At 44.2% G+C, this 13435-nt stretch overlaps 1 protein-coding gene across 2 annotated transcripts in view; it reads right to left on the reverse strand.

Annotated features, from left to right (window-relative positions):
• ITPK1 (inositol-tetrakisphosphate 1-kinase) overlaps nucleotides 1-13435 on the reverse strand; it is a 170604-nt gene that overhangs the window by 99090 nt on the left and 58079 nt on the right. For both annotated transcript variants that reach the window (XM_088462990.1, XM_088462989.1), the window contains exon 3: nucleotides 12342-12366. In XM_088462990.1, coding sequence (XP_088319116.1) covers nucleotides 12342-12366 — 25 coding nt within the window. The remainder of the gene's footprint in view (nucleotides 1-12341; nucleotides 12367-13435) is intronic.

Consider the following 13435-nt stretch of genomic DNA (forward strand, 5'->3'; position numbering starts at 1 on the left):
CCACTTCCGCTATGATATTAGGATGACCAATCACCCAATTTGTCATTGTGATGTCATCACTGATCCATCCAGCATCCCTAAACATAACAGAGACTTCAGCAAGCAGGTAGTAATGTAAAATTTTGTTTATTACTAAATTTGTGATCAAATTTAAGCCAGCCGATGACCTCGATTCTCTACTATAGACAGTAGAAACGTCTGCCACGTTTTTAGGATATAATGCTGTTGGGATCTCAAACTGGAATAAAGCACATTCAGCAGTTACTGTGACCTCACGGACCATAGCTGTAGTATATTTTTGTTGACAATCACAAACTCGACATGGTTATAATGTTTAACCATGATTAGGGGCGATTCAATTGTTGTTTTTTTTTAAAGTCACGGTAATTAATGGGCTCCAAATGTTGCAATTCAATTGTTTTAGATGCCCATTAATTATTGCACTCTTCGTGGCCAATCAGCCAGGGTTTAGCAGTTTTACTCCCGTTTGGGCGCCCAAAACCAGGACATCGCAGTTTTCAGCTTGCCTCAGGAGGGAGCGAGCAGAAATTCTGTCGCTAGCGGCTGTTCGCACCCTAATGACCCGGCACTACCAGCCGCCATCAAAAACAATTGAATCAACCCCATTGACACATTCATGTCGACATTGACCATGTCGGCACAGGTATAATGTCAAATATGTGTTTTGAGGGTGATTCTATCCATAACCCTAAGGCTAATGGAAAGGTCAACATTTATAATGTGGACACACTGTTATTGTCGACATTATATTGACATTTTCACCATGTCGGCATCATGAAAGTAGACATTCTGACTGTAGACTGCACACCCTGGCCCCCATCCTTGCAGGCATACCGCCCAAATTTGAAATGGAGAAAATTGGGACAGGGGGACGTGCCTATGTCATGGAAGGGGCATGTATGCATGACAGAGGGTGTGCGTGCCCATCACCGAAAATCACTAGGCTGGTCCTTGACCCTCTCCAGTTCCCTCCAATAACCCTGTCACTGACACACGCACCTTCCACTAATACGTGTGGCGTTAATGCAGGGCAGCGGTGAACGGGACACACATGCCAACAGCCTGGCCAATCGCGACAGTGCAGTCCCTATCGAGATGACGGTACAGAGCCCTTAAAATCGGGTCTGTCCCACTGAAATCAGCTGGGAGATATGTTGTGTAAGAATCGACCGATTCACACTTTGCATTTCTGCAAAACAAGTCTGCAAAACGGTCACTCAAACTCTGCTGGCTCAGGGAAGATAAACACCCCCCCTCCTAATATTGCATCCTACTGCAGGGGAACGAAAGAGAACAGATTTGACCTATGTAGTTAAGTGTAAACACTGCAGTTATCTCATGTGCATTATATAGCTCAGGAATAGACAGCCCTCACTATATATCAAAGTCAAATAGTGGCTTTCTTGTTCTTTAAATTGTTAGTTACGTGTTTCTGTCCCTCGCACGCCAACAAATAAACACAAATAAAATCTCCAGTGAAACACTACTTATCCTAATGGGTAAATTCATCGTGGAATATTCCCATCTTGAATTTGCTTTAGAATTTATCCCTATGTAAGAACTTTTTCTATATTGTATAGTTATTTAGGTTAATAGGTTTCACCCTTAATACAATTTACAGGAGTTCCAGGGACTGAAATAGTTACAGATTAATCTCATGAGATTTATTTGTAGAGACAGAAAATAGACCAAAGAGATGCCATTTAAACTCTATAAAATATACTTTTGGCTAGATGAGAAGCAGATCAACTGAATCATACTTCTACGTCGTAGATCACTATGGGAGGCGAAGCACCAGACAGCTAAACTGGGTCAATGTCTTTTTGCTATTTTGGGTAAACTCCAGAGCCACTTTACACGCAGTGGAAACAGCCATATTTTGGTCCGAAGCAGGAGGCGCAAGGATGCAGCCTATCAGCTTATTGGGTAATGAGGTCACGCCACTGGAGGCGCGATGTCACCAATGGGTACATGTTAAAAGGTCGACATGTGAAAAAAGGGATGAATGATCCCCATAGTTAGCACAAGGGAGCAGATTCAGAGAGAGGATTATGCCGGTGAGTGGCGTATCTTGCATGACATCACTGCACGCATGCTCATCCGCGCCATTGCAGACCTGCTCGTGTCTGGCACTTGTGACACCAGAGTTGAAATTGGGGTTGAACAGGGCGATCTAACATAGACCAACTTCAGTAAGGGCAATTGCAGCTCACACAGACCAGCAGTTACGCACATATGTGCCCGTTAGTGGGCACATTTTAGGCACCTTCTACAGGGCCCGTACAAAAACATGCTGAAGACCACTAGGTGCATTTCCTCTACATAAATGGGGAAAGATGCTATTTTGTGGGAATTTTGTATTTTCATGGAGTCATTTTGTTGACACACGTGTCAAGCTGAGAACACAATAAGCAATGCCCTTGGGTTTGTTAAGTCACTTGTGCTCAAAGCCTGGATATCCTAACAACCTGGACTTCCTGGCGGAGTTTGGGAAACCCTGCCATGTACTATAGAAAAGTAGAAGTCAGTCTGAAGAACACATACCGCCTTGGCCTACCAAGCAAATGCCAGCATGGTTCTCTAAATTAGTGTAAAGGAAATATCTACCTTGAAACGACTGCAACTCACTAGCTTGTATGATGTGTACCCTCACTTTTCCATCTAGCTTCCATCTGTGCTTTACAGCCATGCATTTATATCATGAGGAGTTATCTTCCCTGCCTGGGAATGCAGTGGCATTACAAGGGTGGGTCGAGTAGGACACATACCCAAGGCGTCGGCACAGAAGGGGTGCCAGTGCGGGGACTTGCATTCAGGCTCAGGCCTGGCACGCATAATCCTCGGTGGATCTGCCGAGAGCCCACATTATTCTGCGCAGAGGGGCAGATTGCCACCCACCAAAGCCCCAGCAGCACCTGCTCTTCCTAGGCCTCTTCAGTCTGCTGCAGCAGATGTTACACTGATCACATTGACGGAATGACTGCACTTACTGACCAGGGTCATGAAGTGGCGGCACAATAAGGAGACTATGGGGGTATGGCACAATATATGGGGACTCTTAAGAAAACATGGAGGGGGACACTAAGGAGAGCACAGGCAAGGCAGGCACTATGAGGAGATTATGGACAATGAGGCAAGTGAGTAGAGAACAGACAAGGAGGGTACTAAGAGGAGTTTACAGACAAGTGGGGGTACTATGAGACTACGGACAAAGGGGGGCAAAATGAGGATAATACAGACAAGAGGGGCACTATGAGAAGAGTACAGACAAGAGGGGCACTATGAGGAAAGTATAGACAAGAAGTGTACTTTGAGGAGAGTACCGACAAATGGGAACTATAAGGAGAGTACAGACAAGAGGGGCACTATGAGGAAAGTATAGACAAATGGGAAATTAGGAGGAGATAACAGACAAGGGGGGCACTATGAGGAAAGTATAGACAAATGGGAAATTAGGAGGAGATAACAGACAAGGGGGGCACTATGAGGAAAGTATAGACAAGAAGTGTACTTTGAGGAGAGTACCGACAAATGGGAACTATAAGGAGAGTACAGACAAGAGGGGCACTATGAGGAGAGTACCGACAAATGGGAACTATGAGGAGAGTACAGACAAATGGGAACTATGAGGAGAGTACAGACAAATGGGAACTATGAGGAGAGTACAGACAAATGGGAACTACGAGGAGAGTACAGACAAGGGGGGGGATAGGAGAATACAGACAATGTTAGCACAAAGGAAATACAGACAAAGGAGGCATTATAAGTAGAATGCATAAAATGGGAGGGCACTGTATGACATTCTATCTTTATCTGAGTACCAATAGGCCAATTCAGCTAGAATTTTAAAATTACAATTTAAGGGACACCATTTTTTTATTTGTCCCAGGAGCCATTGACCCTAGTTACGCCTCTGCAGGAATGTCACACAAAGCTGATCCCTGGATTGTTATAACCAGTGCAGACAGAGCAGCAAAAGTTGTATGAGGGCAGGTACAAGCTAAAACAGAAATATAAAATCACCTGATTACGGAAATATTTATCTGCTTCCTTTAAGTTTCAAAGAGGCGGAACATGGAAAATTGCTAGTAATTTCACAATAAATAAAAGGTATGCAGTTACAGGCTCCTTTTGTATCATATGTTGCTAAAAATCATGATATAACAAACTAGACAGAATGTTAAAAAAAAAAAAAACCTCTCTCAATACTTCTCCAGTTGTGTTTGTATATTTCTTTCTTATAGTAAATAGTTTTCTAAGGGGTGATTTGCAAAATCTACAGTAAAAGTAGGTGCTGAATATGAAACCGACAACGGCTGCAGGACTTTACCCTACGTCAGCTGTCACTATACGACATCACGCTGCAAAGCTTCAACCCCTCGTCAGGGTGACATAAATAGGATGGCAGTCACCCAGCCCTCAATGAAGGATTACAAATATGCATGAAAAAGGTAATAAAAACAATTCTGGAAGGAAATTTGGCACTAACTTTTCTTAAGAAAGTCAAACCTTGATGACCGAGAGCAGGAGTTACGCACATGGGTTGGGTAGGGGATGCCAGCGGTCGGGATCCGGGCGGTCAGAATCCAGACGACGGCAACCCAACAGGGTTAGGATATGGAATCTGTCGGTCAGTATCCTAACACTCCCCCTCTCCGTACTCCTACCTCCCCGCTGCCTAAATCTAACTACCACCCTGAGTGTCTAACCCTAACCCTCCCCGTAGTGCCTATCCCTAACCCCCCCTGTAACCCCAGTACTTTCGTCGCCTGCATTATAAGCACTGGCATCCCAACTGTCGGTATTATAGCTACAGTCCCCGGCACCCAGAGGCTGACTGCTTGTTGAGCACAAGTCAGTTTTGCAGGTGGATCTTGCATGTTGTCTCACTGTGCATGCTCTGGAGAAGGGGGTACACAATTACAGGCCGATATGGAATAGTACTCCACTACGTCGCATCTCCACTTCCAGCTTGTAACTGGGTGCTTAGCGAGGGCGAGCGGTTGAAGTTTGAGGTTATGCCGTTATGCACAAGTAATCCTACTTTCAGGCGGACCTTGCGCACCAGACGTAGGGATACTGAGGAGGACGGCTGTGAAACTAAGCGTAAGGATAGGGGTGACCCAGTCGCAGAAATGCATACACCTCTGTATACAGGCGGAGAGAAGCATTTAGTCCCGTGCGCGCAACGCAGGTTTAAATTAAGCTCGACCTGCGTTCACCTTTCCGCATACACAAGAGGAAACCAAGGGTTGTGGTGCCCTGCATCATCCGGTGTGAAGAGAATTAAAGAGAATATTTATTAATTTCACCAATAAAAAAGGATTTTACTCTGTAACTCGTTCCTGCAGCGAAATATAAAAAATTATTAAAAAGCGACAGATTTGCAAAATGTGAGATTGCCAACAAATCAAAGGGCCTGATTCAGACCCGCTCGCGAGCGCATAGTGCCTACCACAAGGGTCTCGTCGCAAGCCTGATGGTTGCGATAATCGCGACCATCACCAGGCCGTCCGCTAAAGCGGCAGGTGTTCACACACAGCAAAGCGAGCGGCCTGGAGGCCGGGGAAAAAAAACAAAACGTCCCGCCATGATTCAGAGCAAGCACTCCCGAATAGCGACCGCCTCTGAATTAGGGCCAAAGTTCCAAAGAGCACCCGATTTGTAGAAGTGTCAAATGTGACCAGAGGAAAATGTGTATTATTATCAAAAGTCAAGGAACATAAGTACTAAATGTACAATAAATATTCACACAAACTGAAAGAAAAAAGGGCGGAAGAGCTGTTTTAGTAGACTGTATGGTTTCCTGTCAGAATGACGACATGATCAGAATGTCGACAGTAGATTTTAGTGTTATTATTATTAGGGTTAGGATAAAATATGCTATAAATGGAATGTCAATATTCTGATATTGACATGTTAAATGCCGACATTTGGACCTATTCGACACTTGTGAATGCAAAAAAAAAAAAAAAAAAATTCTGCCGACCTAATGTCTACATCGACATTCAGAATGTCAAAATTGTGGTGTTGACATTGTGAAGGTCGACTTTTCATACCACACCTAACTGTATTATACAAGTCACCATTGTTGTAATTCGCATATAGGGCTGGGGCGGGGAGGGCACCTCTCAGAAAAAGGAACTTCAGCGTGCGACCCCTGAAAAAAGGGACGTGGTCACTCAGGAAAAGCAACGTGGCCTTGAGACATGCTCCCTTTTCATCACTGTAGGGGGTGTGCCCAAGCTCGCAGCGCAGTGTGATTATATGGCGTGCGCATGCGCACGTCATCTATTCACTCGCCGATGAATGTTTCACCGGAACCCCCCAGCTGCAGGACACTGCGGCCTGCAGGTGGGGATGGCTGTCTCAGTGAGGTGCCCCCCCATAAGAGCTTTTCAGCACTTTCAAAACAGCCTAGCGGGAACACTAATAATGCTAGTAAGGAAGAAGTAGTGAGTAAAAAGTCCTAGAATACAAATTCAAATGCCATTTACAGACATATAATTTCACAGTGTGTCCAAACAGCATGCGAGATAAGATACTGCTTGGAATTAACTTTCAAATATGTTAGGAGACATATTGTGATCTATTTGTCGGTATAATAAGAGGAGGAGTGTGCACCTAATAAATGCACACAAATAAATCTCACCGAACGTGACAGTCACAATTATATCAGAACCGTATAAAATAATCTCTGCAATATTATATCATGCATACAAGCAAGGTGTGAGATTAAATGGGCAATTTTGCAGCAGACAAGGAGCGGTTACAATAAAGCTGCCCATCCGCTAGACGACAGGCGAAAGACTGCACGATTACGACATTGTAATCGTGCAGTCGTTTGCTCGTTCAGTGCAGGCTCATCACAGACTGACAGTCATTCAGTGCAGGCTCATCACAGACTGACAGTCATTCAGTGCAGGCTCATCAATAATCTGCAAACATGCTCAACCTGACGTTATGGTCAGGTTGTCCAGCATGTTTGCCCGATGATAGATGTCTAAAACGACCAGCACAAGCGCACATCACTGGTCGTTTAGACATTTTTTAGACAATCTGAAAATGATTTTCAAACTATTATCGAATGATACCGATAATCGCCTAGTGGATGGGCACTTTAAGATTTATTTCACAAAATATTGCGAATATCCACTTCAATAAATCGGCGTTTGTCCGACTTAAGAAAAGTTAGATCACATTCACCGAACCAAATGTTAGCGTGAGAGGGCTTGTTATTTACAGTTCACTAGTACCAACATTAAACAGTAGGACAGAAGTAGGCTTATGTTTGTGGGTGATCTGTATAATTAGGAGTAATCCTTGTGGGGATTAGCACTACAACAGAAACCCAGTGCTGTTACAGAAAGCCTAACGAGAACTGTATGTAAAAAAAAAATATATAAATACACAGAGACAGAAGATGTCCTATATGTAAAACACACACACACATACATATACATATATACATATATAAACAGTCAGGTCCATAAATATTGGGACATTGACAGAATTTTCACATTTTGGCCTCTATTCACCACCAGAATGGCTTTGAAATGAAACAAACAAGATGTGCTTTACCTGCAGACTTTCAGATTTCTTTTGAGGGTAATTACATCCAAATCGGGTGAACGGTGTAGGAAATACAACAGTTTCTATATTTGCCTCCCACTTTTTAAGGGGCCAAAAGTAATGGGACAAACTAAACAATCCTAAATCTAACTTTCACTTTTTAATACTTTGTTGCAAATCCTTTGCAGACAATTACAGCCTGAAGTCTGGAACCATAGACATCACCAGATGCTGGGTTTCATCCCTGGTGATGCTCTGCCAGGCCTCTACTACAAATGTCTTCAGTTCCTGCTTGTTCTTGGGGCATTTTCCCTTCAGTTTTGTCTTCATCAAGTGAAATGCATGCTCAATCGGATTCAGGTCAGGGGATTGACTTGGCCATTGCATAACATTCCACTTTTTAGCCTTAAATAAGTCTTTGGTTGCTTTTGCAGTATGCTTCGGGTCATTGTCCATCTGCACTGTGAAGCGCCGTCCAATGAGTTCTGAAGCATTTGACTGAATATGAGCATATAATATTGCCCAAAACACTTCAGAATTCATTCTGCGGCTTTTGTCAGCAGTCACATCATCAATAAATACAAGGGAACCAGTTCCATTGGCAGCCATACATGCCCACGCCATGACACTACCACCACCATGCTTCACTGATGAGGTGGTATGTTTTGGATCATGAGCAGTTCCTTTCCTTCTCTTCCCATCACTCTGGTACAAGTTGATCTTTGTCTCATCTGTCCATAGGATGTTGTTCCAGAACTGTAATGGTTTTTTTAGATGTTGTTTGGCAAACTCTAATCTGGTCTTCCTGTTTTTGTGGCTCACCAATGGTTTGCATCTTGTGGTGAACCCTCTATATTCACTCTTGTGAAGTCTTCTCTTGATTGTTGACTTTGACACATATACACCTACCTCCTGGAGAGTGTTCTTGATTTGGCCAACTGTTGTGAAGGGGTTTTTCTTCACCAGGGAAATAATTCTTCTGTCCTCCACCACAGTTGTTTTCCGTGGTCTTCTGGGTCTTTTGGTGTTGCTGAGCTCTCCGATGCGTTCCTTCTTTTTAAGAATGTTCCAAACAGTTGATTTGGCCACACCTAATGTTTTTGCTATCTCTCTGATGGATTTGTTTTGAGATTTCAGCCTAATGATGGCTTGTTTCACTGATAGTGACAGCTCTTTGGATCTCATATTGAGAGTCGACAGCAACTGATTCCAAATGCAAATGTCACACCTAGAATCAACTCCAGACCTTTTACCTGCTTAATTGATAATGAAATAACGAGGGAATAGCCCACACCTGTCCATGAAATAGCTTTTGAGTTGATAGTCCCATTACTTTTGGCCCCTTAAAAAGTGGGAGGCACATATTGAAACCGTTGTAATTCCTACACCGTTCACCCGATTTGGATGTAATTACCCTCAAATTAAATCTGAAAGTCTGCAGTTAAAGCACATCTTGTTTGTTTAATTTCAAAACCATTGTGGTGGTGAATAGAGGCCAAAATCTGAAAATTCTGTCAATGTACCAATATTTATGGACCTGACATATATATATAATTTGTTTTTCTATTGCATAAAATGTTGTACAGGAATGCTCACCCCCAGCAAATCCTTGACCCTTTGATAACAAAGACCTCTCTCTCGCCAGTTATAAATGATTTTCATTATATTATAAATATGCTCCTCAGTCTGTGTCTTCCTGCTGCCTCCATTCCCCTCCTCACACCAGGTCACTGTTCCCTGTCACACACAGCCCTGTCCTCACTAACACATAGGGCCCCATATATCAATTAATCTAAATACCAGCAGCGTATTTCATTTAGTAGCGCAATGACACTATAGAATATGCCACTGGTATGTATCATTATCATTACATATCCCTCCGGTGAGGTACAGTGACAATCTCCCTCCTCAGCGAGGGTCTGCAGCTCTGTTGTTGGCAGTCTATCGCTACAAGCAACGGGTTTCTGTGTTATGCGCATGACACAAACTCGGCGGGGACCCGGCAGTGCCCGGAAGGTTTCGCTGAAGCTGGAAAAGCTGCTACAGGGTCTCCATTGCCGACATGGGGCTCATCGCTCTCGCCATCTTTAGATTACCACCGTTTGTTAAATATTGACATACAGACATAACCCTTTCAGCACTCGCTAAAGGTGTCATGAATAATAGGGCCCATAGTATCATACAACATTGTCTAATATTTGGAATACGAGATACTTCACACTGTACATACAACTGGCAAGTACAAGCCAGTCTCCTCTGTAAGTCATCCACATCAACGTATCGACAACCTGTAGCTTTGTAAATCTAAAATATATATACACATTATTCTCTTCCAGTTTACAGACATTTATTAGTCACAGTACAATTAGTATTCAAAAATGAAAGTGCTACAACTTTATTTTGTACAGGTCTCGTAAATAACACACAAACAAAATCTATTTTCTGTCAGAGATAGATGAATGAAGGATTTAACTTTGACATATCAGGTCATCTTATACATTCCAAAGCACATATCCTAACCCACTGCTCCATGCTCCTTCCTCACTATCTACCCCATCTGTGTCGCCCCTGTCTGTCTTAGGGCCTGATTCAGAGCCGGACGCAATTAGCGCTCGCTCGTCCCGAAAATAGGGGTGGCTATTCAAATTAACCGTTCGCTCTTTGCGGTCTGTTCACGCCTCTAGGTCTGAACGAGCGAACAAAACTTGCGGTCGTTTTTTGGTAAACTACGCCCCTGGCCGCTTGCATCCTACGTCATGTCCGCTATTTATTAGTTTAATCGAGTACATCGACCAGCGTATGAACTGCTCGCTATTCTTGTGGTTGGTTTTTGCTACCACAATTTTGCGAGCAGTTCTGGCTATAAAATAACCCAGTGACGTGGTCAATGACGCTGCTGTTTTAATTATGCACACCCTTAAAACGTCCATTTTGACCTTTAAGCACGCCTGCGTTCTGATCTCCACTCCCCGTTTTCAAGCACCTTCCCCTGTTACCACCCACATACGCCTCATTCTGTCACTCAAAATAGCAGGCACTTGCTATTTAGCGAACAAACGATTTTCGGCCGCACTGACTGGTTCGCGCATGCGTATAACGATCCGTACGCATGCGCAGTTGGGCAAACATCGCTCGGAACGAACGAGCGGCTCTGAATCAGGCCCTCAGAATGTAAGCTCTCAGGAGCAGGGCCCTCGTCCCTCACGTGCTTCTCCTCCCCCTACTTATAGTATGTTTTACTCCTAACTCCCCACAATGACACCTAACACTTGGTTGCTGACACCCTGCTGCTGGTGTTATGTAGCTATGTGTATAAACCATGTCCTTGTCCTGCATTGTTTTGTATTACTAGTAACTGTTTTTCTTGTGTGCTCATTTATGTACTGTGTGAGGCGCTGCGGAACCTTTGTGGTGCCATATAAATAAAGGATAATAATTATTCTTCTTCCTGTGTGTATATCATAGTGGGAATAATGGCAAAACAAGATAGGAAAAATGTCCATGCAAGTCAATACCAAGGTCGCAGCGGTCTCAGATGTGTCCACCATACATCTAGCATCCTTGCAGGTTAAGCAGCCCTTCTAGTCGCTCCATGACGTGGCGTGACTCTGTAGCTCCGAGCGTCTTTTCGCGCGACTTTTTATGTATAAATGCGTCTTATTCTCAAAGCGATGTGAATAGGATGCACAAGCATTAATATGGTATGCGGCGTGGCTATATTCCGTATGCGTCTGCGGGTGTATCTGCATGCGAAAGGCTACAACTGTGACCCTAGAACACCGCATTTCGCATGCAGGTACAGAATATTGGCATGCAGCATATCATTTAAATCGGCAGAAGCAGCTTTGTGCGTCCTATTTGTAGCATACGTTCTAGCACCCTGCACCTGTCACAACCAGTGCAGTTCCTCTTCCCTGCCTGGAGTGTCGCTATCTGCTCTGGTGCTTCTAGCACACTCAACTGATGCAGCCAACTTCTAAAATACAGACCAGTGAGCTAGAAGCTCCAGAGCGATACCCCAGACAGGAAGTGCACAGGATGTGACATATGCAGGGTGCTAGAATAAATGCTATGGCCCTGATTCAGAGCCGGACGCTGTTTCAGAGCGCTCACTTTGAATCAGGGCGGCATTTTTATTTTTTTCTCAGCCGGCCTCCTGGCCGCTGGCTAAGCTGTGGGTGACCACCCACAGCTTTTGCAAGCGGCTAGTTGATGGTCGCGACCATTGGGCTTGCGACGAGACCCTAGTGGTAGGGTCTCGTCCATCCATTAGTCCATCCTGCACTAATAGAGCAGGAAGTCCACCTACTGACATCACTAGTGATGTCAGTAGGACCGCCCACAAACGGGAACGCCTCCGTTTGTCCAGCCACCCCCCCTGCCAGCCTCCAAAACCGGGCGAGCTGTCAATCACAATCGACAGCCGCTCCGTTTTGGTGCGAGACCCGTAGCTACGGAGCGCCCGTCGCTGGCCGGGTCTCGCGCATGCGCAGGGGGTAAACATCGACTCGCTTGCGAGCGCATAGCACTTGCGAGCGGGTCTGAATCACTCCCTATATTTGCACTAATAAGACGTATTTAAAGGTAAAAGGTTGCATGAAAAGACGCTCTGCGCTACCGAGCTGCTCGGCGCTCACATGTTATGTTTAACACGACTTGAAGCGCACAGAGGTAAGATTATGAGGACACATCTGTATTTGTACTTACTAACAATTCTAGAAAGAGAAAACAGCATTAATACTACTCACCTGCACGACTTCTATTCCTCTTTTCCTAAAAGAACAGAAAACAGGTGACTTAATAACAGGCATGCAGTGCACTTAGTGCAATTACACAAAAGGCTCAATTCAAATGTAAAAAAAAAAAAAAAAAATGGCAAATGTTAATATTTCTCTATGTTTAAATGAAGAAGAAAAGAGCAGAGGTGGCCTCTGACACAAGCTCCCAAAAAGTATATCAGACCCCATTGAGGCTGATCCCACGGCTGAATTGTACGAGATCTGTGGCCGGATTATGCCTGGCATCGCCGTGGTCAGTCAGTGCATCTACGTTCAAGATCGTAGTCATCTTCAAGATATGAGCACTGTCCATTCAGGCCAATTACAACTGTGATATTACAGCCGTTGTAGGGTATGTTAACAGTATATGGGGGCAGATGTGCTAAGCCTTGGAGAGGGAAAGTGGAGAGAGATAAAGTACCGAGCAACAAGCTCCTAACGGTCACTGTACAGGCGGTGGTTGGAAAATGACAGTTAGGATCTGATTGGTTGATACTTAATCTCTCTTAAAGGCTTAGTACATCTCCCCCTATGTCATAGATTAAATACCCTGCGGCTCTGGACAGAGCTGGCATTTTTGCGGGGCATATTTATGTTAATAAGGGGCCGTAATACCACTCCATACACCTTTGGAGCCACAATCGGTACTGGCATGGATGAGGAGGATCCTTTCACTGGACGCACTTCTGGAAGAAGCAACACAGAAAAAAGAAAGAAAAACTAAATAAAAAACACTTATGACCGGCCAAGACACCTCTAACCTTCAGGTGTCTTGTACAGAGGGAAAGAGCCCCTATTTTTGCTACCCAGATATAGCAGTGTCTGTGGGCTTATGATTACTAACCGGGTCCCGTCTGTTTACATAACATGAAGCCCTTTCATGGTGGAGCTCAGAAGAGAAGAGACTAAATACAAATACCTGCGCACCTCAGACAACACGCTTGCTTTTGTAACACACAATCCTGGCGCTGTGACTACTGGACAACAATGTCACTTACCATACAAGTATTCATCAAAACTGGTGGACAATCTGTAAACCAAATAAAATTCTTCCTAGTACTACC

The sequence above is a fragment of the Taudactylus pleione genome, unplaced genomic scaffold (genome assembly GCF_031769625.1).
Source record: "Taudactylus pleione unplaced genomic scaffold, aTauple2 ptg001303l, whole genome shotgun sequence".
In the NCBI taxonomy this organism is placed as follows: Eukaryota; Metazoa; Chordata; class Amphibia; order Anura; family Myobatrachidae; genus Taudactylus; species Taudactylus pleione.